We start from the raw sequence: 27,207 nt of genomic DNA on the forward strand, positions 1-27,207 counted from the left end.
CCCTAAATATGTAGGAATCCATCACTTATCTGTACTTGGAATACCAGGTATTTAAACTTAAAGCCTGTTTTGTAAAATGTTTACTTGAAATAAATCTGTCTTTACTCTGGGAATTTCTGAGTTAGAACTTTTTCCTTATGGAAGAGAAATCAATTTTCTGTCTTTGGATTTGAGGGAAAGAGCACCAAGAGTATAGTTTTCTTGTCAAACCAGGCACAAGGTGGCAGAAGCACAGAGCATTTGGTAGAAAGAATAAAGGAATCAAAGCTTCTGGAGCTGGATTTGTGATGTGGGTCCTTGTCTTTCCTATCACCTGATTTTTTTTTTTTTTTTTTTTTTGCGATACGCGGGCCCCTCACTGTTGTGGCCTCTCCCGTTGCGGAGCACAGGCTCCGTACGCGCAGGCTCAGCAGCCATGGCTCACGGGCCCAGCCGCTCCGCAGCATGTGGGATCTTCCCGGACCGGGGCACGAACCCGTGTCCCCTGCATCGGCAGGCGGACTCTCAACCACTGCGCCACCAGGGAAGCCCTCATCACCTGATTTTTTTCCTCTTGCCTTAAGCCCTGGTTTTCAAGTTTATTGGGAGGTTTAAAGTGGGTCAGGGTGAACTTTGGGCATTAATAGACCTTACTAATACTTTCCCCTTGAAGCTTTCATTTTGAGCTGTTGCTGTTTAGACCTTAATTCATGACATTCCTCCTCCTCAGGACGCCGCCAAGGTCTGCAGAGAATTCACTGAGCGTGAGCAAGGGGAGGTCCGCTTCTCCGCCGTGGCCCTCTGCAAGGCAGCCTAATGCCTCATGGGGGGTCACTTCGTTTTCTCCCCCCTTCCCTTCATCGTGAAAGTATATCCCTACCTATGTGGTCTAAATGCTTCAGTACTTGTAGAGCACAGCTGTTCTCCTTCGGTTCCACAGATACGCACTTACCCTCAACTTCGCCCAAGCACTAGCAGAGCTCCATCGAGCAAGTTTGGTGTCACCCTGATGGCAAAGCATTCCCCTCATTGTATGTCTTATACCTCAATATCTAGTGCTTTAATGGCTACTTTGGTTTGTGTCTGTTAGCTAAGGCCTTGGATGTGGTTTGTCCTTAAAAGGAATAAAATTTTTCTGCTGATAAGAGATGAGCCTAAACTGGTTTTCATTTTTCCGTCCCAATATATCCCAAATTATAGTAATTACATATATATCTTCCATATAAGAACTTAAGAAGTACAGGTAAGAAAATTACCATAAAAATATTATCGGTTTAGTGAGTTTCTACACTTTTTTCTATACATTTATGTTACTGTGTGTACCTGTAGACTTAAAAAAAATTAAATATATTTTGGAATAATTATTTTTATTGAAATGTAGTTGATAATATTAATTTCAGATGTACAACATAGTGATTCGACATTTAAGTACATCATGAAATGATCACCACGATAAGGCTAGTAACCATCTGTCCCCTTACAAAGTTATCGCAGTATTAGTGACCATATTCCTTATGCTATAAGAATGATTTTAGATTTACAGAAAAATTGAGAAGATACTAGAGTTCCCATGTACCTTTCATTCGTTTCCCCCATTACATCTTATATTAGTATGATACATTTGTAACAATTGATGAACCATTATTGACAGTTCTTTTGACTAAAGTCCATACCTTATTCACATTACCTTGGTTATTACCTAATGTCTTTTTTCTTTTGCAGAATCCCATCCAGAATACACTTTAGGCTCTTCTTGGCTGTGACAGTTTCTCAGGCTTTTCTTTAGATGATTTTGACAGTTTCAAGGAGTACTGATCAAGTGTTTTGTAGGATGCCCCTCTTGGAATTTGCCTAATGTTTTCTCATTAGACAAGTGTTATGAGTTTTGGGGGAGGAGAACCACAGGTAAAGTGCTGGTCTCATCACGTCATATCAGGGTACATAGCGTCAACATTCCTTACGGTTAATGTTAACCTTGATCACCTGGCTGGATGGCGTTTGTCAGGTTTCTCTGAGTAAAGCTACTTTCCCCACCCTACAGCCCTCTTGTATACTGGAAAGAAGTCTATGCACAGCTGACCCTATAGGAGTAGGTTGAATTAAGCTCTACCTTCTTGAAGGTAGAGTATATAAATTATTTGGAAATCTTTTGCAAGGGATATATGTCTCTTATCCCCTATTCATTTATATCAGTATGAACTCGTGGCTATTTTATACTCTGGGTTATAATCTAGTACTACATTTTGTTCAGATTGTTCTAGCTTTGGCCATTGAGAGCTATTTCAGTTGTCTCTTGTGTCCCTATGACATACTCCAATCAATGTGGGTTTTGCTTTTTTTTTTTTTTAAGCGATAGTTTACTTTCCAGAAATTAGTTTTTTAAAAATCAGTGTCAGTGGGGCCTGGATAGTGGCTGGAAATGGGGCTTTCCTGGGAGGAGGAGGGCAACGGTGGGGATGCAGCAGCTCCACAGCCCCAATCCCTGACGAGTGCGCCTGGGGCTCATCTCTTAAGGCTGCCTCTGGTGCAAGTGAAGGCCTTGGTGAAGGCGGACCCCAACGTGATGCTCGCGGGACAGGAAGCCAGCTTCATTTTGGCACGAACCGTGGAACTGTTTGTGGAAACCATAGCAAAAGATGCCTACTGTTGTGCTCAACAAGGGAAGAGGAAAACCCTTCAGAGGAGAGATGTGGGTAATGCAATAGAAGCTGTGGATGAATTTGCTTTTCTGGAAGGTACTTTGGATTGATTGCTGAGCTGGGCAGTTTTGTGAGCCTGTACCTGCATCCTTCAGCTAAGACCTCTGCAGGCCTCAGCTTTGAAGAAGAGTCTTTGGAATACTGAACTTACACTTTTCCTGTTCTGCCTTCGCCTAAGCCTGGATAGGCAGAGATCTCACCTGTTAGCTTTTCTCTGTAAGGTCTTCCACTACTTGTGTCTTCCATTTCTGGCCTGGATGCAGCTGCTGCTGCTTGCGGTAGAGAGAGAGAAAATGATTTTGTAGGTTGCTTAATAAATGATAAGGACCAAATAAAAGTTTCTGATCAACCTCAAAAAAAAATGTCTTTGCCATTTGTTAAACCTTAACTATTTTATAGATTAGGATACACTAATATGTAACTTACAGGCTTGCATTAAATGTTAAATGACATTTGTTCTCAACAATTGATACTTGAATATAACAGTTACTCTCTAGTTATAGGCATTAAGCCCTGTGGGGAAGAAATCCCCAGACCTCCTGCCCTTAGTGTGATCCTCACAGAAGAGCTTTATCCTGTCTGTTGCCAGGAGCCCAGGTAGCTTGGGTTTCAGCTGCCTTAAAGTTTTCAACTCTTGATTATTCTATGGTGATAATACTTCTGATTCCAACTTTGAAGTGAAGGATATTTTGGTTCCTAGGGGGAAAGTGATCACTACTATTCCTTCTAATGTAGAAAATTAAATACATGGTGACTCAGGTGATTCTAATTGCTTGGAGTTGAAGCCAGAGGGATGCATTTTCAGTTCTAATTTGGTGTGTGACTTTCATGCAGTCACCTTGGAGATTGACTTAGGGGAAAAACAAAAAAGCCTCCTTCCTGCTAATAAGAGCTGGTGGAAATACTGCTTTTGGTCTCAGGAGTACAATTACACCACTAAATGTAGCTGTAAGACTTTATGCATGAGAAGCATTATTAAAATGCTCACAATCTAACACACCTTAGCATGTCACACCATGGAGGGTCATGTAATGGCTGTTGTATGTGGGAGATTGCAACCCTGGAGGTGCAGAGAAATTTGTTTTACTGAGGAAACACAAGTTAGTTTACATGCCCAAATTCTCACTGCTAATTACTAGGGAAATAGAGGTAGCTGTCCTCGGTTGGGAGTCAATATTATAGACTTCAGGGCTTATCAAATGTCTTTGACCTGCACTCTGCCTCTCAGTAACTTCGGGCAAAGAAATTACCCTCTCCCACGTCTTCATTGTTTCACGTTAAAATGGACAACACAGGGCTTCCCTGGTGGCGCAGTGGTTGAGAGTCCGCCTTCCGATGCAGGGGATGCGGGTTCGTGCCCCAGTCCGGGAAGATCTTGCACGCCGCGGAGCGGGTGGGCCCGTGAGCCATGGCCGCTGAGCCTGTGCGTCAGGAGGCAATGGGAGAGGCCACAACAGTGAGAGGCCCGAGTACCGCCAAAAAAAAAAAAAAAAAAGTGAAGATGTCTGGGAAGGGCCTGGCTTCTAGAAGTTTCCCTGTAGTATCAGCATCTTCCCTACTGCTCTCCCTGAGACCTCAGCCATGTGTAACCCCATGGGGTAACGTCAACTTTGTATTCTATGTGAGGGCAGCACCCCCCTGGAGTTGTGCAACTCAAGAGGTTCTTGTTTCTCCAATAAACCCTATTAACTGACATCTTGGATTTATCAAAGATCATGTCCAGTTGGCTTATTCTTTAGAATGTTACTAATCTTTGGCAATGAAGGTAATTTTGGTTTTTTTAATTGAAGTATAGTTTGCTGTACAATATTATGTAAGTACAGGTGTACAATATAGCGATTCATAATTTTTAAAGGTTATATTCCATTTATAGTTATAAAATATTGCCTACATTCCCCTTGTTGTACAACACATCCTTTATTTATTTATTTTTGGCTGTGTTGGGTCTTCATTGCTGTGTGTGGGCTTTCTCTAGCTGTGGCGAGCAGGGGCTACTCTTTGTTGCAGTGCGTGGGCTTCTCACTGCAGTGGCTTCTCGTTGCAGAGCATTGGCTCTAGGTGCATGGGCTTCAGTAGTTGTGGCACGTGGGCTCAGTAGTTGTGGTTCACAGGCTTTAGAGCACAGGCTCAGTAGTTGTGGCGCATGGGCTTAGTTGCTCCACGGCATGTGGGATCTTCCCGGACCAGGGCTGGAACCCATGTCCCCTGCGTTGGCAGGCTGATTCTTAACCACTGTGCCACCAGGGAAGTTCCTACAACATAGCCTTTTAGCTTATTTTATACCTAATAGTTTGTACCACTTAAGCCCCTACCCCATGTTGTCCCCCGCTTCCCTCTCCCCAGTGGTAACCACTAGTTTGTTTATATCTGTGAGTCTGCTGCTTTTTTGTTACAGTCACTAGTTTGTTGTACTTTTTTAGATTCCGCATATAAGTGATATCATACGGTATTTGTCTTTCTCTGTCTGACTTATTTCACTTAGCATAATACACTCTAGGTTCATCCATGTTGTTGCAGATGGCAGAATTTCATTTTTTAATGGCTGAGTAATATTCCATTGTATAAATATATATATGTACCACATCTTCTTTATCCATTCATCTGCTGGACACCTAGGTTGCTTCCATACTTAGGCAATTGTAAATAATGCTGCTATGAACATTGGGGTGCATATATCTTTTTGAATTAGTGTTGTTGTTGTTTTTTTTTCCCTGTATATATACCCAGGAGTGGAATTGTTGGGTCATATGGTAGTTCTAATTTTAGTTTTTTGAGAAACCTCCATAGTGGCTACACCAATTTACGTTCCCACCAGCGGTGTACGAAGGTTCCCTTTTCTCCACATCCTTGCCAACATTTGTTATTTGTGTTCTTTTTGTTGCTATATGCGGGCCTCTCACTGTTGTGGCCTCTCCCGTTGCGGAGCACAGGCTCCAGACGCGCAGGCTCAGCGGCCATGGCTCACGGGCCCAGCCGATCCGTGGCATGTGGGATCTTCCCAGACCGGGGCACGTACCTGTGTCCCCTGCATCGGCAGGCAGACTCTCAACCACTGCGCCACAGGGGAAGCCCAGGGGAAGTCCAGGAGAAGCCCCCTTCTGCCTGCTTCCTAATCGAGTTTTTGTTTTTTGATGTCGACTTATATGAGCTGTTTATATATGTTGGATATTAATCCCTTATTGGTCATATCGTTTGCAAATGTTTTCTCCCATTCAGTAGGTTGTCTTTTTGTTTTGTGGATGTTTTTCTTTGCTGTGCTAAAGCATTTGTTTAATTAGGTTCCATTTGTTTATTTTTGCTTTTATTTCCTTTGCTTTAGGAGACAGATAAAAAAAAGTGCTGCGATTTATGTTGAAGAGTGTTATGCCTATGTTTTCGTCCAGGAGTTTTATAGTATCCAGTCTTGCATTGAGGTCTTTAATCCATTTTGAGTTTATTTTTGTATATGGTGTTAGAGAATGTAATGAAGGTGACTTGTTGTGCTTTCAGTAGATAAAGCCACCTGATACTAGGTTTCCCCCCTTTTTAACTAATACCCAGAATGTCCAATTGAGGTATATTTAGGTTACACATCTATTCAGTATAATATGGTCTGTCTTAAAGACCCATGATCATGAAAAAATGTTTATGCATGAAACTAGTGAGATAGTTTTGTAAACTGTGTATGCATATGTGTTTAGAAAAGACAGGACCATAATTGCTAGATGTTTACTATATTCTAAATTAAACTTAGTCACAGCGAAGCTTAAGCAACTTGCCCAATCTTACTCAGCTAGTGAGGAATGTTGCTGACATTCAAACTCAAGCAGACTGGCTCTAGGAGCCCACGATATTAATGATCATTGCTGGGCAGAGGTGGACCTACCTTAAGGTGAATGAAGTTTAAGCTTTAGGGCCTCACACTTTAATGGCTCCTTCCAGCATCCTGGCTTTTGTGTCCTTGTGAAATTTACAGATCCTTAAAAAACGTGGGTCTGCTCCTGCCTCTGGATGTTGAGATTATGAGTGATTTTAACTTTATATCCTCATTTTCCAAGCTTTCTAAAATTGCTATATTACTTTTATAGTAAAAAAGCTTAAGTTTTTCTCTAGGACTGTAATGAATGAATTACGGAATGAACTCTGTCTGAGCTGCTGCTGGTTAGTTTAGCTTACCTCCCAAGTTTCTTCAGTTTAGAACTGAAGTCCGTGCAACTGAGTCTTCTAAGATGAAATGGGCTTCATTACAAGGCTACTTTAGAACTTTGAATGATCATCTTTATGTTCTCCTAAAGCCCAAGTTACTTGGAACCTGTTCAGTTTCCTGCACATCCTGACATGTTCAATAATGGCTTGACATTTGGGAGTTACTTTCTGTGTCCCTTGAATGATGTGATCTTATTAATTCATTTGTATTATAGTGTTAAGTTGTTCATCCTTTTCATTCTTGACCTGGCTTGGTGTAGCGGCAAGGAGTGGGGTGCTGTGGATTGCCTGTGTGGTTGGGTTGTCTGGTATAATCCTGTAGAATGAGCATTACTGGACCTCTCCCAGGATTAGGAGGTTGGAGCTAAGATAAGGCACGTAGAGCTCAGCACATCGTGGCCATGCCTTGAGCATTTTTATTAATGTAACATAAACTGTTATAGGAGTGGAGTGTGTGTGTGTGTGTGAATATTTATGAACAAAAGAGAAAGAGAAGTAGAGAAGTCTCAGCAGATGAAATAGTATGGATAATGTTCCCTCCTAGTACAAAATACCTGGATTTGGACAATTTAAGTTACCTGATGGTTTCCTTTCCCTGGTCATGTTAATATCCTTAACCTGATTCAAAATCAAATTTTATAGTAATGCATCTCTTCACTCTTAGGAATCAGATGCATTCCACAGTGTTCATCATTCTCTAAAAAACAGGCTTTTTTATTTTTTTAATCTTACCTTAATATGGTAGTACATTTGTCACAATGAATGAACTAACAATGATACGTTATTGTTAACTTAAGTCCAGACTTTATTTCTTTAGTTTTCACCTAATGTCCTTTTTCTGTTCCGGAATCCCATCTAGGATACCACATGATATGTCGTTGTCCTGTCTCCCTAGGCTCCTCTTGGCTGTGATTTATTGAACTAAAACCAATTACGTTGATCCAAGGTGCTGCTTTGGCTCTGGCTCTTGACAATTCCACTGTTTGTGGTCTCCTGGGGCCAGTGCAGGCAGCACAGCTGTGGTTGAGACCTGAGGGTTGTGCCATCATCTCTGCCTCTTACCAGATGGGTGCCTTGGCCAACTTAACCCCTGCTGAGCCTCGATTTCCTCATCTGTAAAGTGGTTCAGTATCTGCCTTGTAGGGTTGTTGTGAAAGCACATGAGAATACTCGTGAAGTGCTTTGGGGTGTGCTAGAATAGCAAGTGCTATGGTTTTAATTTTCATCACCACCTATCTCTTTGCATTCATCTCTCCTTTTTTTTTTTTTTGCGGTACTTGGGCCTGTCACTGTTGTGGCCTCTCCCGTCGCGGAGCACAAGCTCCTGGACACGCAGGCTCAGCGGCCATGACTCACGGGCCCAGCCGCTCCGCGGCATGTGGGATCTTCCCGGACCGGGCACGAACCAGTGTCCCCTGCATCGCCAGGCGGACTCTCAACCACTGTGCCAGCAGGGAAGCCCCATCTCTCCTTTTTATCCAACTGAAATTCCAAGCTACCAAGTGTCCCCTATTTCCTGGGATAAGGGCCCATTTCCAAAGCAACTTTTCCTAAAAGTTATTATCCTAATTCATGGCTCCCAGTCCGTCAGTGCCTCATTCTTTGCAGTGAGTGGGGTACGTTCTGTTTCACATCAAGACATGCGTAATACAAGTGTATTTACCCTCTTGTAGGCCACTGATTTTTAAGAAGGGAATCATATGATTGAACTTTATAAGGACAGAAGAGGGGCTTTGAAAACGGAGATTCATAGGTTTATTTGCTTTGCTTGACATTAAAGTTGCTCTAGTCATTAGAGGAAACAACTTTAAATGTCCAGTGTTTGGACGTTTGAGTCCAAATTGAGTGGCCAATACCTGAATTCCCTATTTCACATTAAAATACAATACGTAGGACGACAAAAGCTTTATTTAACTATACTCACTACATCCAGTAGGTGGCAGCAAAGGAAAGCTTATGGCAACTTCAAAGCTAGGTTTGAACAAAGTTGAGCCGGGAAGGAAAAACCAGTAGCTTTTGGTGACTGGCCCTTCTGGGCAAGATGGAGAAGTATGATAGTGCTCGGGCCTTCATTTTGACCCACTGTTTTGGACTGGACTAACCAGTCCTAGTGTAGATTGGCTAAAGTCAGCCTTGTGAATTGCATGTTGGGCTATTCAAAATTTTGCCCAGGTTCTATTTATTTTATCAGAAGAATAAATAGAAATGAGTAGGAATAATTTCAAATCACAAGTTCATTAAATAAATGCTTCCTCTGCTGATGTTGAGTTAGCTGTTATCCCAAATACAATTGATTTGATATAATCAATTCTATAATCAACTCTACATTAGTGGAATCTGGCTTTCAACATCTTAACATTAGAAAATAGTAGACTTAATTGTATAATATTAAATTGTTATGACAGATCTTTAGGATAATGTTTTTCTCAACACTTCAGTTATACAATGTGAATTTTATTTTCAAGTAGTTTCTTTCTCCTTTTTTTTTTTTTTTTAAAGACTGCACCAGGCTGCTTATGACATCTTAGTTCCCCAACCAGGGATTGAACCTGGGTCACCACAGTAAAAGCGCTGAGTCCTAACCACTGGACCACCAGGGAATTCCCTTTCAAGTAGTTTCATATGGATGGGTTTGACCTTTACCATTAAGAAAACTGGGTCTGGTCCAGTATTAACATATAAGTAGTTGGGTGACATTAACCAATTCCTCTTCTGGCCTGAGTTTCCTCTCTTTTAAATAAAATAATTAAATCGACTCAAAGCTTATCGAAGTGCTTCATCTCCACGAGTTTATATACCACAAGCTCCACCATTCTCGCTCTTGGCCAATCCCAGCTTCAGGAGGTGTATACAGTAGACCTTTGGCTCTCAGCTCTTCAGATCCATGGCCCCTCATTATAAGCACTAGGTTGAGATGCCCCCTTTACAATCCTGAAAGAGTTCATAGCTAATATAACCTGCCTATATACATAATCTTAAGAAATCAATTTAAAGAAAATATGTTTCAGTGGGTAAGTGCTCAGGTATCGTCACATGAGAAGACATAAAGTGAGGTGAGGCTTGTACTTAGAATCACGAAGACAGGGACAGCTGCAGATGGAGCAGGGGGTGGTGCGTTGACAGTTCAGATTCCACGAGCGGCCTTGTTATCGGTCATGCAATTTTCCCCAAATGGTGAAAATCTCGGTAAAGTCCCAAACAAAGTAACTACATTCTTCCCCTGACTTATCCACTATTGTATTTATGTAAACTTCAGTGCAAACAGCATGCAAACAAAATAGAGTTTCAGACAATTATACACAGATTTTTCATCGACACGAATGCCTCGAGGGACCTTTGAAAGCTGTGTAACATACAGCACAATTCCTCACTGTGTGAGGCTGTCTTTTTACGACCTGGCCCTGAATACGAAATGCCGGTGGAACATATCCCTGTTACCACAACAAAATATTTGCCCACGAATTTCCAAAACATCCATTAGGGCTTGGTACCACCCACCCTAAGGATCACTTAGCTGTACTGGAGAAGCTTTCCTAAGTAACTTGTCACAGGTAGAATTCCAGAGTGGCCCCCAAGCCTCCCAGGTCCTGGTGTGTAAACACCTTCTCCTGGGCACTCAATCAAACACTAAAGGGAGTTTGCAGATGTAATTAAGGTCCCCAATAAATTGGCATTAAGATAGATTATCCTCAGTTGGCCTGACCTAGTCCTCAGAAAGGACTAGGCCTTTCTTGGCAAAGGAATGTGGGCAGCCTCTAGGAGGTGAGAGTGGCCCCCAGCTGACAGCAGGGAAATGAAGGTCTCAGTTCCAGAGCCTGAAGGAACTGAATCTGGCCAACAACCAGGAGCAGATTCTTCCCCAGAGCCTCCAGAAAGAAACACAGCCGACACCTTAATTTCAGCCTTGTTAAGACAACCCAGCCAGGCCAAGCTGGACTTCTGGTCTACAGCACCGTGGGCTAAGAAATGGGTATTGATTCAAGCCTCTAAGTTTGTGGTAATTTGTTATGCAGCAAAAGGAAACTCAGACATAATAAGCCGATGCAACATGTTCGAGAGTCACTGGACTGCCCTGACCGTCCTCTTTAAACTACCCCATGTGGTCCCCACCACTGACCCCCGCGGCTGCCCCGGGAATAAGTCACATTGGTTCTTCTCAGTCCCTTTGACCTCCCCACGTCTCGGAGCGCGAGGGCGTGAAGAATCTGCTGACATTCCGGGAGACAGCCCTCCCTTATATTCTGCGTCTCCCGCTGGAGTGTGTCAGGCCACTCGGCGCCCTGGTCCAACCCGCAGTCCGAGTTTGCCTCACGAGCACCCTCCCAGCTCTGCCGGTGCCTGTCCTCAGCAGGCACCAACTGGGTGACACGTAAACAGGTAAGGTGATGTATAACCTTAATCACTTACTGAAATCTGGCCTGCACATTTGATTCATTGCTACAGAAGGTCACATAAATCCAAACTGTATGAATATAATTTAAAAAAGAATGGCCTTAAGATGCATGGTACTTGGGAGTTCCCTGGTGGTCTACTGGTTAGAATTTGGTACTTTCACTGCTTTGGCCCAGGTTCAGTCCCTTGTTGGGGAACTGAAATTCTGCAAGCCGTGCCTCGTGGCCAAAAAAAAAAAAAAAAAAAAAAGGCATGGTACTGAAAAGTCATATTTTGCATGTAGTGAAGAATTCCAGGCCTTCAGGTATGAGCTGCTGCCTGCTTCTCTCTGGGACTATTTTTTCTATAGCTCCTCCTGTGGTCCCCTCCCCACCCCAGTACTGCTCAGAAAGGCCACCAACAGAGCCACATCACTCTGGAAGGCTCCCTTTTTTATTCCTTTTGAAAACATGATGCTACATTTGAGAGCTTTATAATAATTATTTAAGACCCATAACATCTTCTTTGAAATAAATGAAGAATAACAGTTGGCTCAGAGACCAGGCCTAGTTTTTTTTTTTTTTTTTTACCTCCGTGCCTTTATTTGCTTCTGTGGGATGCTATGGGCCCATGTCCCTTCTTCAAAGACACGTGCTGACAGTATAGAGGCCATAAGTTCATTATTATTTGTGCCAAGTCGACTCACTTCATGGATCTTCCGTGGGGGTCTCTTCTGATGGTCTTGAGCCATCACAAAAGGGGCCTTCAAATATATATATGACATTTCTCTCTCCCTTTTCCTTCCTTCTTTCTTTCTTTCTCTCCTTCTCTTTCTTTCCTCCCTGCTCCCCTTCCTTTCTGTCTGCCTTATGCTATACTTTTTATTCCTCAACCTTTTAAAATCACAGCATGCATTGTATATGAATTTTCTTCCTAATCTTTCCCTCTGATTACATTTATTCCCAATTCCCTTGATGACTTTATTAAGGTGTAGTTTTACGTACCATAAAATCCACCCATTGTAAGTATTCTATTATTTTCGTAAATAGAGTTGTGAAGTCATCCCCACAAATCCAGTTTTAGAACATTTCCATCACCCCCCCACAAGTTTCTTGTTTCTGTTTACAGTTAATCCCTGCTCCTACCCCAGCCCCACGTAATGACTGATCTGCTTTTTGTCTCTACCAATGTGCTTTTTCTGGACATTTCATTTAAATAGAAGCATACAAATGTATGCTTAGCACAAGCTCATTCGTATTGTAGCATGTACCAATGGTTCTGTCCTTTGTATTGCTGAGTAGTATTCCATGGTATGAAAACATTTTGTCTTTTTTATCCATTCATCAACTGATAGACATCTGTGTCATTCCCAGTTTGGGGCTATGATGAACAGTGCTGCTCTGAACAGTCATGTACATGTGTTTGTGTGGATGTGTTTTCATTTCTTGTGGGTAGACTCCTACAGTGGAATTGCTGGGGCACATAATTAAGTTTATAGACTGCCCCCAACACAGGGTAACATTCCTTCTCAACAAGTACATACTACTCAAAAAGTATGATGGGAAATCAACTTTGTAATCGGTATCAAAAGTCTTGTAAGTATGCAGCATCTGATCAAGTGACTCGAATTCTTAGAAATAATCAAAGGTCTATGTGAAGATTTATGTAGTAAGATGTTCTTAATATTATAGTAGTGAAAAAGGAAACTAACTGACTAGGGGAAAGACATCTATATAACCACAAAATAGACAAAAATCTCTGGGTAAACAATAAACATATAAGTAAAGTATCTGGTATAGTAGGAGGTGATGAAAGCTATGGAAAAAAGAAAAAATAAAACAGCAGAGCAAGGTAAGGAGGTGGGGGAGAGGCAAGTGGTTGAATGGAAATGTCAAGGTCAATCTTGAATGTGTTGAATGAGGCAGTCAAGGTCAATCTCATTGAGGAAATGACTCTGAGCAAAACTGATGGATCTGGGGAAGAGGATTCCCCACAGAGGGAAGAGCTGGTGCTGAGAGGCCAGTGGGGTTTGAGTGAATGAAAGGGGAGAAAAGTAAGAGCTGAGAGCAGAGAGGTCATGGGCGGGGGCAGGTCATAGGAGACCTCGCGGGCTGCTGTAAGGACTTTGGCTTTATTCTGTGTGAGACGATTGATGGGAAGCCATTCCAGGATTTTAAGCAAAGGGGTGACATGATATGATTTTTGTTTCAAAACAATCCCTCTGGCTGCTGGGTGGAAAATGGACTATAGGGAAATGAGAGAGAAACAGAATAGAGGTACAAAGTGAATACTGTCCAGGTTTGAATGATAGGGGAATGGAGAGTTTACACTGTCCTTGCCCACCTTCCCTTTCACATCTGCCTCTTTTCCTTGCCCTTTTTAGAAAACACAAACACACCTCAATATACACACCCATCAGATAGGAGTGGTAGTGTAGCTGGGATTCTGATAGGAAGCCCACCTCCCGGTTCTGATTTTCTTATCTCCAGTAAAATCATGCATGGACATGGTGCTGGTTCTGGAGGCACAGAAATAGCAGCACACAGTCGCTGAGAGAGACAGAGACAGAGGGAAGGAAAGAGGCAAGTAAGAGCACGGTGATGATATGACCCAACTGCTCATAGGTCTCTGGCACGGACTGGGTGCTTTGTGCGGGGAGAGTGAGGTCTCTAACTCTGTGGGGTGGGGGGAGGAGCTAAGGGGGCAGTGGAGCCTCACAGGTGGCTGGGGGCTGAGGTAAGAATGGAGGAGAAGGAGAATGTCAGGAAAACCTGGTTAGTGGGGAAAGTGTGCTGTGGGCCGGGCAGAGTGAAGTCCCAGGCACAGGGGAGAGAGAAAGCGTGCTTTTCTGATTCAGAAACTGCTGACAGTTGAGGGCTGGGTGAGGGGAGTGGGACGGCAGTGGGAATACGAAGGTTTGGGAGCCTGTGCTCAGGACTTTGGCTTCTGTCTCTGTGCAGAGAGGAGTTATGAGTTTTAAGCAGCCCAAATGGTTTTCCATGTAACCTCTGTGATCCTCACAGAGGTGGCAGCCCCCGCCCCTTTTCCATCAGGGGCGACTTGGAATCAAATTCATTTAATGGGCGCTGGCGCCATTGCCCTTTACTGTGAGCGTTTACAGCTGGGTGGTTTCTCCACTAATGCAAGCCAGGCTCGGCAGGGCAGGAAAGAGGTAAATCTCCTTCATTCAATAACAGCAGAGTCTATGTTGCTCCAAAAGGGCAAAGCCAACAGTTTTTGCCTTCTGTTCGCTAAACTCCGTGCGAAAGAGCAGGGAGTAGTGTCCTATATTTATACTGTACTCCCAACACCAAGGATTATGTCTGGAGCTCAGTAGACAGACATTCAAGACTTAAAAACAAATTTCTTTTAAAAGGGGTGGAAAGGCCAAAGCCATGTTGATAGGAGAATCATCCTTGCCTCTGCACGAGGCACGGATAGCATGCTGACTGTGTCATGGTGAGGCGTGCTTGGTCCCCTTGGGTGCCTGGGAGGGATCATCTATAACTCCCTCTGGTGGGCAGACTGAATACGGTACTTACAGCTGGCCTTGTTCATGGCACTGGGAGATCCCACCCTCATCCCCCCGCCCCAAGCCCTAATCTCAGCCCTGTGCTGACACTAAGACCCTCAGCATCCTCAGCCTTGAGTCTACAGTAGGTACTCAACAGATGTATTCGCTGACTGAGCAGCGGAGAGCCTGAATGAACATCTGGTTGAATCCAAACCATTGCTTGTTTGCAAAGTGCAGAGAGACCCAGGGCCTGAAACTCCTTTCCTTGAGGGGAGGGACCAAGTTTTCTGACTGGGGCCACTGGGCTGAGGAATTTGATATGGGGCTCAGAGAGTGTAAAGCAGGTTTGGGAAAGGAGAAGGTATTCCTGGGAGACCCTCTCCTGGGGAAGAGGCAGTAGAGGAAAAGACCAAGTTAGAATTCCAACGTGTTTCCTATCACACTTTCCCGGCATTCAGAGGTTCGTCCTGACTCTTCATCGAAGGACTTTGAGAAGTCTGGTGCTGGTCTGATGGTGTCCATCCAGGAACCACTGCCTTGTGAAGTGTCTGCAGAGAAGGAGGGGAGTGGAAGGGACAGGTCAGTGTCTTATCACCGGATATTGGCAGAGCCGCCATATGTGGCAGTGGTCTCCTCAGGCATGAGGATCCCTAAAGTAGAATCCACTGATGGTCCCTGGGAGTTCTCAAGGAGCACACTTCAAGACCTCCTTTTTAAATGTTCTCTGTTACTCTTGTGAATTTACAGTGAGAGGCAGTGCAAGTCAGTAAGAATTTCAGAGTCAGAAGACTTGGACTTGAATCTTGGTTCTGTCACTAAATATATACACTTCTGTGGTCAAGCAGCTTAATGTCTCAGGATCATTATCTAAACAGGAAAATACCTACCTAGGAGGGCTGTCATGAGGATTAAAGGAGAGAATGCTTTTAATGCGCTTAAAAAATTAGAATGAATATATTTTATTGTTTAAACCTTTCAAATTATAGTATATAACACAGAAAGACCTATAAAATAATTGTCCAACTTGATGACAAAAATTTTTAAATAGTGAGTGGTTTCCTAATCTTTTATTTCCCACAGCAAATCTGCCCTTCTAACATGTTACTTACCTGGCTCAGCACTGGTTCAAGGTAAAGTTGAAATGTAACAAGTATTTTGGATGGCTTTCACTTCCCTTTCTGTGGTCCTTCCCTTATTGTTACCCGCTCGTGAGATGGTCTGTGATCAAGTTCCGTAACTCTCCAGGCATCAGGGTTGGGCAGGCAGTGCAGGCGTCCTTAGAACATCTTACATGTGAACATCTTACATGCTTCTTCCTAAGGCCAGCTGTCTAGCTGCTGAACCTGGGATTGCTTTTTCTCTCTTGACCAGATGATATTTTTTAGTCTTCTTGTTGGCCTTGAAATAGATATTTTGGATACCAAGTATCAGAGTCCTTGATTTTCTGTTAAATGCAATGCCAAGTGGTCCCCACACCTTGCCTGCACAGCTTTAAGCTCTCTGTCAAAAAACAGGATCTTTTATTGTCCCAATCGTCCTAACCCCCTAAAGATAGGGTTGCTCCTTGGGTGATTACTGATGAATTATTATAAGGCAAGCACACTTGGAATCACCACCCAGGTGAAGAAATAGAACTTTGCCAGCCACCCAGGAGTCCTCTGTGTGCCCCATCTCAGCCGCAACCTCCTGTTGCCCCCAACAAAGGAACCATTATCCTGACTTTAAAGATAATCACTTTCTTGCTTGTTGTCACTGAAGTGTACATCCCTAGATGCTATAATTTTGTCTTAAAAAAATTCTGTCTCTTAAGTCCCTTTTTACCTACAGGGTTTTTTTTGTTTCCAATCTGCTTTTGAAAAGATTGTATTTTAGAGCAGTTTTAGGTCCACAGCAAAACTGAGAGGAAATACAGAGATGCCCACATCTCTCCTGCCCCCCACCCCAAGCACAGCCTTCCCCGTCATCAACATCCTCCACCAGAGTGGTGCGTTCGTTACAGCTGAGGGTCCTACATTGACACATCATAATCACCTAAAATCCAGTTTACATTAGAGTTCACTCAGTGTTGTATATTCTATGAATTTGGACAAACATAATGACATGTATCTACCATTATGGTATCATACAGAGTAGTTTCTCTGCCCTAAAAATTCTCTGTGCTCCACCTATGAATCCCTCCGCCCCCATGATGCATTTTTTAATACAGTGTCTCCAGCTGCCTCCCTGACATAGTTTGAGAATGAATGCTAATAGAGATGGCTAATCAAAATCTTCAAACATAGCAAGTCCAAAAGATTGCAGCCCCATTCACCTTTTTTCTTGTTTTCGTTCTTCCTGTTCCTAAAACCAACTGAGATCATCCCCGCCTTGGCTTCTTTGTGCGTGACGTTTCTTCCATCTGATATACTCTTCCTCCATATCTTTGAAAAACAGACTCTATCTCATCATTTAAGACACAACTCAATTATCACCTTGACAACCTGTATCGCCATCACCACCACATCATCCTCTTTCATTTCTCCCGTACCACTCTCACTCTCTGCTTTTATCTGGGACGTTACCTGTTTTCCCCAGTTGAAATCTCCTTGAGACTTGTGTAGGTTGCCTTTTTACTCTGTCGATTGTGTCCTTTACATATAGAATAAAAAAAAATCTTAGTTGCCCGACTGGGGATCGAACCCATGCCTGCTGCAGTGGAAGCGTGGGGTCCCAACCACTGGACCACCAGGGAAGTCCCAGAATTAAAAAATGTTGATGTCACCCAATTATCTATTTTTTCTTTTGTTGTCTGTGCTTTTAGCGTCACATACGAGGAATCATCGCCAAATCCAATGCCATGAAGCTTTTCCTGTTTTCTCTTAAGAGTTATATAGCTTTACCTCTTACTTTTAGGTTTTTGATCGACTTTGACTTAATTTTTATACGTGGTTTTAGGTCAGGGTCCAACGGTATTCTTTTGTGTGTGGACATCCAATTTTCCCAACAACACAGCAACGTTTTAACTAATAGGCTTGCCTTACCTTGACCCACCTAAACCATCCTCGTCCCCTGGTCAGGGTGACCATTCACAAATGTTTAAAACCCTGTTTATTGCTTCCACATACAATCTACACATAGCCCTAATAATCTGGCGCCTGCCTTCTCCAGTCTCAGCCCTCCCCACTTCCCAGGGTTAGCTACACTGAACCAAAAATTTGGCAGTACATTTTCTCTCTGCCTGGAATCTTTCTCCCCCCATCTTTGCTAGTAAGCTTCAAATAGCGCTTCAACTCTTCCAATATTGTTAAATTAAAAAAAAATTTTATCGGAGTATAGTTGCTTTACAATGTTGTGTTAGCTTCTACTGCACAGCAACATGAATCAGCCATACATATACATATATTCCCTCCCTTGCAGAAACAGAGATGCAGAGGTAGAGAACAAATGTGTGGATATCAAGGGGGAAAGGGGTGGGGTGGGAGGAATTGGGAGATTGGGATTGACACATAGACATTATTGATACTATGTATAACATAGACAACTGATGGGAACATACTGTATAGCACAGGGTGCTATAATGCACTGTGGTGTCCTGGTATTTTTAAATTAATTAAATAAGGAGCTCATTAGACTAAGTGTTCTAATGCCTTAGCAGACGACAAAAGCAAACCCAAGCCTATGTCTGTAAAAGCCTCAATCAACATCTAAGGACAATCACAAACAGCCAGTGAGGCTTTCCCTTAAATAAGGCAACTGCTTAAGCTATAGCAATCAAATGATTTCCTTGCTTCTCTTCTGCATCTTCTCTTGCCCCTAACTCCTGTGAGTAGAGCACTCCTAACCACTTCGGGTTTGATGCTGACCAATTCAAATAGATTCTTGCTCAAATAAATAATTAAAATTTTTAACATGTCTCAGTTTATTTTTTAACAGTTCCGTGTTTCCGAAACACCCTCTTCCCTTTCCAGTGTGTATTAGATCAGGAGATGGAGAATGTCAGCCCTCAGATCAAATCCAGCCCACCACTTGATTTGTAGCATTGCCATGCCCAGTCACAGATGTATTATTTCCTATGGCTGCTCTTGTACAAAACGGCAATTGCAGAATTAATTAGGTGTGACAGTTGTAGACGGCTCCAAAAGGCAAAGAAACCTATTCTTGGCTCTTCACAGGAAAAGTCTTTGGATCCTGGTTTAGATACCTCTCTTTATGTATTCCCATTTTCATCTTGCTGTGATGGGATGTCACAGTATAGGCCATCTTGTCCTATATCTGCTTTTTCCCTCGGTTCCCATCATGAGAGTAGGGCCTGGGTTAGCATAATACCTGGCATGTAATTGGTGCTCCATCTATGTTTACCAAATGAGTTAAAATATCCTAAAAATATCCTTGTAAGGTTACTCTAAATAAACTCATTCAACTGAATGTGAACCTTTGGGATCAGGCCCATGACTAGGCCCCCAGGAGGGGTACCAAAGCCTTAGGAAATTTGTCACCGTTTCTGAGAAGGACATAAGAATTTAAGGGTCTTAATGGGGTATGAGAATCAAATTAATCAAATTAGTAAAAAAGAGAATGAATAAAGCAAAGTGAGGATGTACTTGCAATGCAGAGGACCAGGAAGAGAGACCCTGGTGGGACAAATTAACAAATGCTTTCAGAGCATAGGAATCCTGAGTGGTTCCAAAGTTGACTGCACATTGTAATCAGCTGGAATGTTTTAAAGAGTACTGATGCCTGGGTCCCACCCTGGGGATTCTCATTTATTTGATTTGGGTACAGCCTAGGCATCTGGATGTTTTAAAAATCCCTAGATGAGTGATGAAAATGTTCTGGAGCTAGATAGTAGTGATGATTGCACAGAATTGCGGATGTATTAAATGTCACGAATGTGACACATGTATAAATTTCGTGTTTGTGTATTTTAATACATGTGCGCTCATGCACGTGCTCATCTCCGAACGCGTGCAGACACACACACACACACACACACATATACACGCACACACACACACACACACACACACACACACACATACACGCACAGAGTTCCCAGGTAATATTAATGACAAGCCAAAGCTGGGACTCAATGAGCCTGTATTACCATTTCTCAGATAATAAGAATCAAGTGGAGATCTTTATCAAATAAAGAGGCTGCCAGACCTCTGAGCTAGAAATTTTGATTCTTTTGGTCTGGTTGGGGGCAAAGAAATTTTCTTTCCAGCTAGAGCCCCAGGTGCTTCTTATCACAAGAGAAGTTTGGGAAATCCAGCCTAGTTTAGTGCTTCCCAAACTTGCTCAATCTAAAAACACTTGGGGGCTCTCTTAAGCTTTCAGATTCTGGGGCTATCACCGCAGACCTATTAAATAAGGGCCTACAGAAGAAAGATGGGACTCAGAATGTTGAACAAGCTACCCAGCTGATTCTTTGGACCAGGCAAATTTAAGAAGCACCATTTCGTTCAGTCCTTGATATTGGTTGGCTCTTCCACAAAAACTTCTGAGGGCTTGAAAAAGTGTCAAGTTCTCTTCTAGAGATGCTGATTCTGGGGCAATGTCTAAACATCTATAGCTTTTTTTTTTAAGGTACCACCTCTGAGTTTGAGGAATAACTAGGGTGAATTATAATTGTATCCATTTTTTGTCTTTCTACTTCCCTATTTTCTCCCTTCTCCTAGTTTTACTGAGGTATAATTGACAAAATTATAAGATATTCAGAGTGTACAGTGTGGTGATTTGCTATGTGTATACACTGTGAAAGGACCCCTCCCCTCGAGTGAATTAACATATCCATTACCTCACGTATTTACTTATTTATTTTTTTTGGAGAGAACACTTACGTTTTACTCTCCTAGCAAATTTCAATTATGCATAGAGTGTTATCAAATATAGTTCCTATCCTATACATTAGATCCTCAGACCTTGTTTATCTCATAACAAAAAACTTGTACCCTTTTTACCAATCTTCCCCTATTTTCCCCACCACAGAGCCTCTGATAACCACTTTTCTAGTCTCTGTTTCTACAAGTTCGACTTTTTTTCCCCTCATATAAGTGATATCATGCAGTATTTCTTTGTCTGGCTTACTTCACGTGGCATAATGTCCTACAGATTTAGCCATGTTATCACAAATGAGAGGATTTCCTTCTTTTTTAAGGCTGAAAAAAAGCCTTATTGTATATTTACAACTGTATATTCTATTGTATATTTATATATACCACATCTTCTTTATCAATTCTTCTGTCAATGGACACTTGTTTCCATATCTTGGCCATTGTGAATAATGCTGCTATGAACATGGGAGTACAGATAACTCTTTGAGATAATGATTTCATTTCCTTTGGAGATATATCCAGGAGTGAGATTGCTGGATCATATGGTAATTCTGTTCTTGAGGAACCTCTATACTGTTTTCCATAGTGGCTGCACCAGTTTACATTCCCACAATCAGTGCACAAGTGTTTCTCTCCACATCTACTCCAGCATTTGTTATCTCTTATCTTTTTTTTTTTTGCGGTACGCGGGCCTCTCACTGTTGTGGCCTCTCCCGTTGCGGAGCACAGGCTCCTGACGCGCAGGCTCAGCGGCCATGGCTCATGGGCCCAGCCGCTCCGCGGCATGTGGGATCTTCCCGGAACGGGGCACGAACCCGTGTCCCCTGCATCAGCAGGCGGACTCTCAACCACTGCGCCACCAGGGGAGCTCCTCTTATCTTTTTGATAGTAACATCCTAACAGGTGTGAGGTGATATCTCATTGTGGTTTTGATTTGCATTTCCCTGATGGTTAGCGATGTTGAGCATCTTTTCATCTACCTGTTAGCCATTTGTGTGTTGTCTTTGGAAAAATGTCCTTTGACCATTTTTATGTTTAATATTTTTATTTTTTTTTAATTTATTTTTTTGCCTTGGGTCTTCACTGCTGCATGCGGGCGTTCTCTAGTTACGGTGAGCTGGGGCTACTCTTCGTTGTGTGGTGCACGGGCTTCTCGTTGCAGTGGCTTCTCTTGTTGTGGAGCACAGCCTCTAGGTGCGCGGGCTTCAGTCGTGTGGCATGTGGGCTCAGCAGTTGTGGCTTGCAGGCTCTAGAGCACAGGCTCAGTAGTTGTGGCTCACAGGCCTAGCTGCTCTGCTACATGTGGGATCCTCCCGGACCAGGGCTCGAACCCGTGTCCCCTGCACTGGCAGGTGGACTCCCAACCACTGTGCCACCAGGGAAGTCCCTGACCATTTTTAAATTGGGTTGTTTTATTGCTATTGAGTTGTATGATTTCCTTGAATATTTTCGATATTAATCCCTTATTAGATATTGTGTCTATTCTTTTGGAAAACGAATTGCCCTCATGTTTCATGGTTACATATTGACTCATCAGGTACCATATCTAGAAGCTGAAAATTGAAAAGGTAAGGGGTCTGGACCTGCCTGCTCAAAGGACTGAGAAACAGTCACAAAGGAAGGAAGAAAGGGATTAAGATGTATCCAGACTAAAGAAATAGGATCCCCAGTGACAACTTGGTGTCATGTGGTGGGAAGTAGAGTCCCCTGGTAAGCTTGGACATCTCCAAAGGGCATAGTTGGCAGAGTGACCAAGGCTCAGTCTTGGGGGACAGTTCTGGTAGGCTGTGTCCATCCTACGGCCTGGTCCCACCCTAATTAGGAAGTTAGGTATCTTCTACCTTCCTCCTAGCCAGGAAGCTCAACAATTGAATCTGACCAAGGTATAGTTCTACCTGGGGCTGACAGGAATAATGCAAGAGTCTGATAGTAAACTAGAGTGAATCAGAATTTATTTCTTTTAGTAATCTTTATATCTATACAAGGCAATCCTCTATTACTCTGCCTGTCCAAGTGAGGAATTTTAAATAGTCTTCCACAGTCATATGAGCTTATTCTCTCTGTCTCACAGGATCTTAGTTCCCCGACAAGGGATTGAACCCAGGCCACGGCAGTGAAAGCACCTAACCACCGGACTGCCAGGGGATTCCCCAAATACTCTTTCCTTATGTCGAAAGTGTAGGGGAAAATAGACACAGGCACGGCCTGTTGTCCCATAGCGCCTTGAATGGTCCTCAGATCAAATGCATTCCGGATCCAGACAGACAGAATTCCAGCCAAAGCAGTAACCCATAACAGTGCTGCTTATCTAGCTTTTCCTGTTCTGGTCCCTAGAATCTTGGCGGCCATGGTCAGATAGGGTTCAACAGTTCAGTGCTTATTGAATGTGCTTAACTATAAGGAGACAATTATATTGTAAGGATTAGTAATCTTCCTTCAGATTACTTATTTCCATGTCTGTCTCCCGGCTGGATGGCGAACTTCTGGAGACAGGAGCTTTATTTATTGTTATATCTCCAGCAGTTACCTCAAGGGTTTGGCACAGAATGGAGAGTTGTAATTGTTGATAAAATTAATGATCGGGATAGACTCTGCCTCTTTGAAAATAACAAAATGATGGTAAGTCTAAATTTATAAGAGAAATATAAACGGTTGCACAGATAATAACCCATGCACTTTGATGTGTACGTATCTGCACCATGCAAATTATGTTCCAGTGGCCTCGCCGTCGCCAAATAAACACTTTCTACTTCTACTCCTGTTGTTAGGTATTAAGATCTGCTTCAGGTGGCTTAATTAAGCTTTTACTTTTTTTTGTTCCACTCTCCATTGTGCGATTCGAAGAAAATATTCACGCTTTCATAATGTACTTTAGTTTGATTGTCAGTTTCCCCCCCACATTTTTCATTTGTCAAATTATATGTATTCATAGTTTGCTTTCTCACCAGAGCAACACGTTCTGAACTCATCTACCTGCGGGATTTCCACCTTCAACAATAATAGAGCATGATGGTGGAGCACATAGAAAAGTAAACATTAAATCTCAGCCTAAAAACACAGTGGGAAACCTCAGAAGTTTTCGCCGGAATGATTGCCACATACAAAGGAAAACCACCCAGCAATCACCAGCTGAAATGTTAGTGTCCACTGGAACCAGCACTGGTGACCTATTTTAGTGGAGACACAGCATTGTGTTGGTGCATCCTCCCAACATAGAACTTGAGTCAGCGTTTTGGAAAAAAACAAACAAACACTCATTTTCAAAGTAAGCTTGACCTTGTGTTTTATGAGCTTTTATACTAGCAGCATCATAGTGTTTGCTACAGTTTCATTTTTTCCTAAAGAATCTCTGTCCCTGGGCCTTCATCTAAACTAAAACGGACATTATAGTACTTAAAATGTAAAACGTTCAGAACGAACAGCATAGAAAGAATGGGCTGATTTTCATGTATGTCTAAAAGACAATGGATCATACTGACTGCGATTTTATTTGGGAATCTCCTCACATGCTAGGAGTTTTTAATATGAAAAATTCAGGTTTGGGTTAGCCAAAGGCAGAGGAACTATTTTGTCCTGTTTTGGGGTCCATGTGGAGATGGAAGAGAAAAATCTTCTCTTGCAAAGATCTAGGAAAGCCATGCTGATATCCTTTAAAACATGATTTGCTAGTGAGTCTGGTCTATATTAGAGAACTTCTACCTTACATTTCATAACCCCCTAGTTTGAGGGTAAGATTTAAAGAAGCACCAAGATGTACTACCCCATTGGTAGTTTGGAATATTTCTCAAGTACATCTCAATTCCAGGCTGGTCTTCCCTCTTGGTTGCAGGCTTCAGCTGCTCTCTAGTGATCTGATGGTATTTGTGTCTGACTGTTATTACATCTGGTTGGTACTGAAGATTTAGAAGAATGTTTACAAAAAGACTTATCAACTCTTTTTTAAAAAATTTAATTAATTAATTAATTAATTTATTTATTTATTTTGGCTGAGTTGGGTCTTTTGTTGCTGCGCGTAGGCTTTCTCTAGTTGCGGTGAGCGGGGGCTACTCTTCGTTGCAGTGCGCGGGCTTCTCATTGCGGTGGCTTCTCTTGTTGCGGAGCACGGGCTCTAGGCGCATGGGCTTCAGTAGTTGTGGCACGTGGGCTCAGTAGTTGTGGCTCGTGGGCTCTAGAATGCAGGCTCAGTAGTTGTGGCGCATGGTCTTAGTTACTCCGCGGTATGTGGGATCTTCCCGGACCAGGGCTCGAACCCATGTCCCCTGCATTAGCAGGCGGATTCTTAACCACTGCGCCACCAGGGAAGCCCAACTTATCAACTCTTATATAGGTTTTCATTGTCCAAAAGCATCAGTGACTGACATCTCTAATATCTACGCCTGTGAGACCTGTGCCCTTCCTCACCCACATGGTCACTGTGGGAGATGCATTTTCTTCTGTGACCCCAGCCTTTAATCTAAGATGAGCTGGGTCTCTTCCTTGAATTTATTGTAATATGGAGAAAGCCAGTCTACAGTGATAGCCAACAGAGCCAAAATAGAGAGACTAAGAAGAATGACCAAGAGAGGAAGGAGCACTGGCTGGTTTTAGGACCCTGGTTCTAGTCCTGGGCTCAGCCACATCCCTGCTGGGTTTGGTCTAGCTCTTCTTGAGTTCTGCAAACCAATAAGTTCTGCTTTCTCTCTCTTTTGCTTAGAGAAGTGTTTCTGTCACTTGAAACCAAGCAAATATTGGGTTGACCAAAAGTTTCCTTCGGTTTTTAAAGTAAAAATGAAAGATACATTTTTCATTTCCACCAAGAAGTTTATTGAACAACGTATTCACCCTTTTCTTCCACTACCTTCTGCCATTTTTCAGGCAGCTTCGTAATTCCATCTTCCCCAAACTTTTTATCTTTTTGAGCAAAGAACTGTTCCAGGTGCCTTTGCAGTCTTCCAGGGAATTGAAGTTTTTTCCATTAAGAGAATTTTGTAAAGACCGAAATAAATAGAAATCCAAAGGTGCAATGTCTGGTGAATACGGCAGATGAATCAGAACTTTTCAGCCAAGCTGTAACAGTTTTTGCCTGGTCATCAAAGAAACATGCAGTCTTGCGTTATCCTGATGGAAGATTCTGCATTTTCTGTTGACTAATTCCGGATGCTTTTCGTCGAGTGCTGCTTTCAAGTTGGCCTAATTGGGAGCAGTACTTGTTGGAATGAATCGTTTGGTTTTCCAGAAGGAGCTCATGATAGAGGACTCCCTTCCAATCCCACCATATACACAACATCGCCTTCTTTGGATGAAGACAGGCCTTTGGTGTGGTTGGTGGTGGTTCATTTCACTTGCCCCACGATCTCTTCTGTTCCACATTGTGTTACAGTATCCACTTTTCATCGCCCATCACAATTTGTTTTAAAAACGGAATGTTTTCATTACATTTAAGTAGTGAATTGCATGTGGAAATATGGTCAAGAAGGTTTTTTTCACTTAACTTATGTGGAACCCAAACACCAAAGTGATGAACATAACCAAGCTGGTGCAAATGATTTTCAAAGCTTGATTTGGATATTTTCAGTATGTCAGCTATCTCCCGCGTGGTATAACGTTGATTGTTCTCAATTAACATCTTGATTTTATCGCTATCAACTTCAACTGGTCTACCCCACCATTGGGCAAGGTCCAGTGAGAAATCTCCAGCACGGAACTTCACAAACGACTTTTGACACGTTCACTCAGTCACAGCACCTTCTCCGTACATTGCACAAATCTTTTTCTGCGTTTCAGTTGCGTTTTTACCTTTCTTGAAATAATAAAGCATAATAAAGAAGAAAAAAAATGAAATTTTTGGCCAACCCAATACAACATCAAGAACAGTTTATGGTCACCACCAGGCAAAGTGCTTTTTCCGGCACTTACTTGAATGATCTGTATCTCTAGACTCTATTTGACTGCTGGAAACAGTGTTATCTGAGTTGATATCTTCAGTAGAAATTGCTGGTGGAGATAAAAGGAGAGAACTAAGCTCTATGAAGACGTGTTTTTTCCTTAAGCCAAGAGATACAAAAAGATGGCATTACGGACACATGATAGAATGGCTTTTAAAACAATATTTATTTGGCTGAACCAGGTCTTAGTTGCAGCACATGGGATCTTCGCTGCGGCATGCGGGCTCTTTTAGTTGAGGCATGAGGAATCTAGTTCCCTGACCAGGGATCGAACCTGGGCCCGCTGCATTGGGAGCACAGAGTCTTAACCACTGGACCACCAGGGAAGTCCCTAGAATGACTTTTTTTTTTTTTAAAGTATTTGTAAGTACACTTATATGTGTTTAAGCCTTCACTCTTTTTTTAAAATTTATTTATTTTATTTATTTATCTTTGGCTGCGTTGGGTCTTTGTTGCTGTGCGTGGGCTTTCTCTAGTTGCGGCGAGCAGGGGCTACTCTTTGTTGTGGTGCGTGGGCTTCTCATTGTGGTGGCTTCTCTTGTTGCGGAGCACAGGCTCTAGGAGCAGAGGCTTCAGTAGTTGTGGCATGTGGGCTCAGCAGTTGTGGCTCACGGGCCTAGCTGCTCCATGACATGTGGGATCCTCCCAGACCAGGGCTCGAACCTGTGTCCCTTGCATTGGCAGGCGGATTCTTAACCACTGTGCCACCAGGGAAGCCCTAG

The 27,207-nt window shown here is 42.7% G+C and overlaps 2 protein-coding genes and 2 non-coding genes across 4 annotated transcripts in view; 2 read left to right on the forward strand and 2 right to left on the reverse strand.

Annotated features, from left to right (window-relative positions):
- Nucleotides 1–1,126, forward strand: part of UCHL1 (ubiquitin C-terminal hydrolase L1) — a 12,182-nt gene extending 11,056 nt beyond the window's left edge. The window contains exon 9 of the mRNA XM_032632958.1: nucleotides 710–1,126. Coding sequence (XP_032488849.1) covers nucleotides 710–796 — 87 coding nt within the window. The 3' untranslated portion in view covers nucleotides 797–1,126. The remainder of the gene's footprint in view (nucleotides 1–709) is intronic.
- A 1,272-nt stretch (nucleotides 1,127–2,398) lies between these two features.
- On the forward strand, nucleotides 2,399–2,728 carry LOC116753950 (DNA polymerase epsilon subunit 4-like). Its single transcript, XM_032631978.1, has one exon. It carries the CDS (start codon nucleotides 2,399–2,401, stop codon nucleotides 2,726–2,728), a length of 330 nt encoding a protein of 109 aa, XP_032487869.1.
- A 6,663-nt stretch (nucleotides 2,729–9,391) lies between these two features.
- On the reverse strand, nucleotides 9,392–9,463 carry TRNAK-UUU. Its single transcript has one exon. It is a non-coding gene; the product is annotated as a tRNA-Lys (tRNA).
- A 17,275-nt stretch (nucleotides 9,464–26,738) lies between these two features.
- TRNAG-CCC lies at nucleotides 26,739–26,811 on the reverse strand. The gene has a single exon. It is a non-coding gene; the product is annotated as a tRNA-Gly (tRNA).
- Nucleotides 26,812–27,207: the final 396 nt, after the last annotated feature.

This window comes from Phocoena sinus, chromosome 5 (assembly GCF_008692025.1).
Source record: "Phocoena sinus isolate mPhoSin1 chromosome 5, mPhoSin1.pri, whole genome shotgun sequence".
NCBI lineage: Eukaryota > Metazoa > Chordata > Mammalia > Artiodactyla > Phocoenidae > Phocoena > Phocoena sinus.

Excerpts from the sequence above, each read along its gene's own strand:
- LOC116753950 (XM_032631978.1), top strand. The coding sequence starts at position 2,399 with ATGGGGCTTTCCTGGGAGGAGGAGGGCAACGGTGGGGATGCAGCAGCT.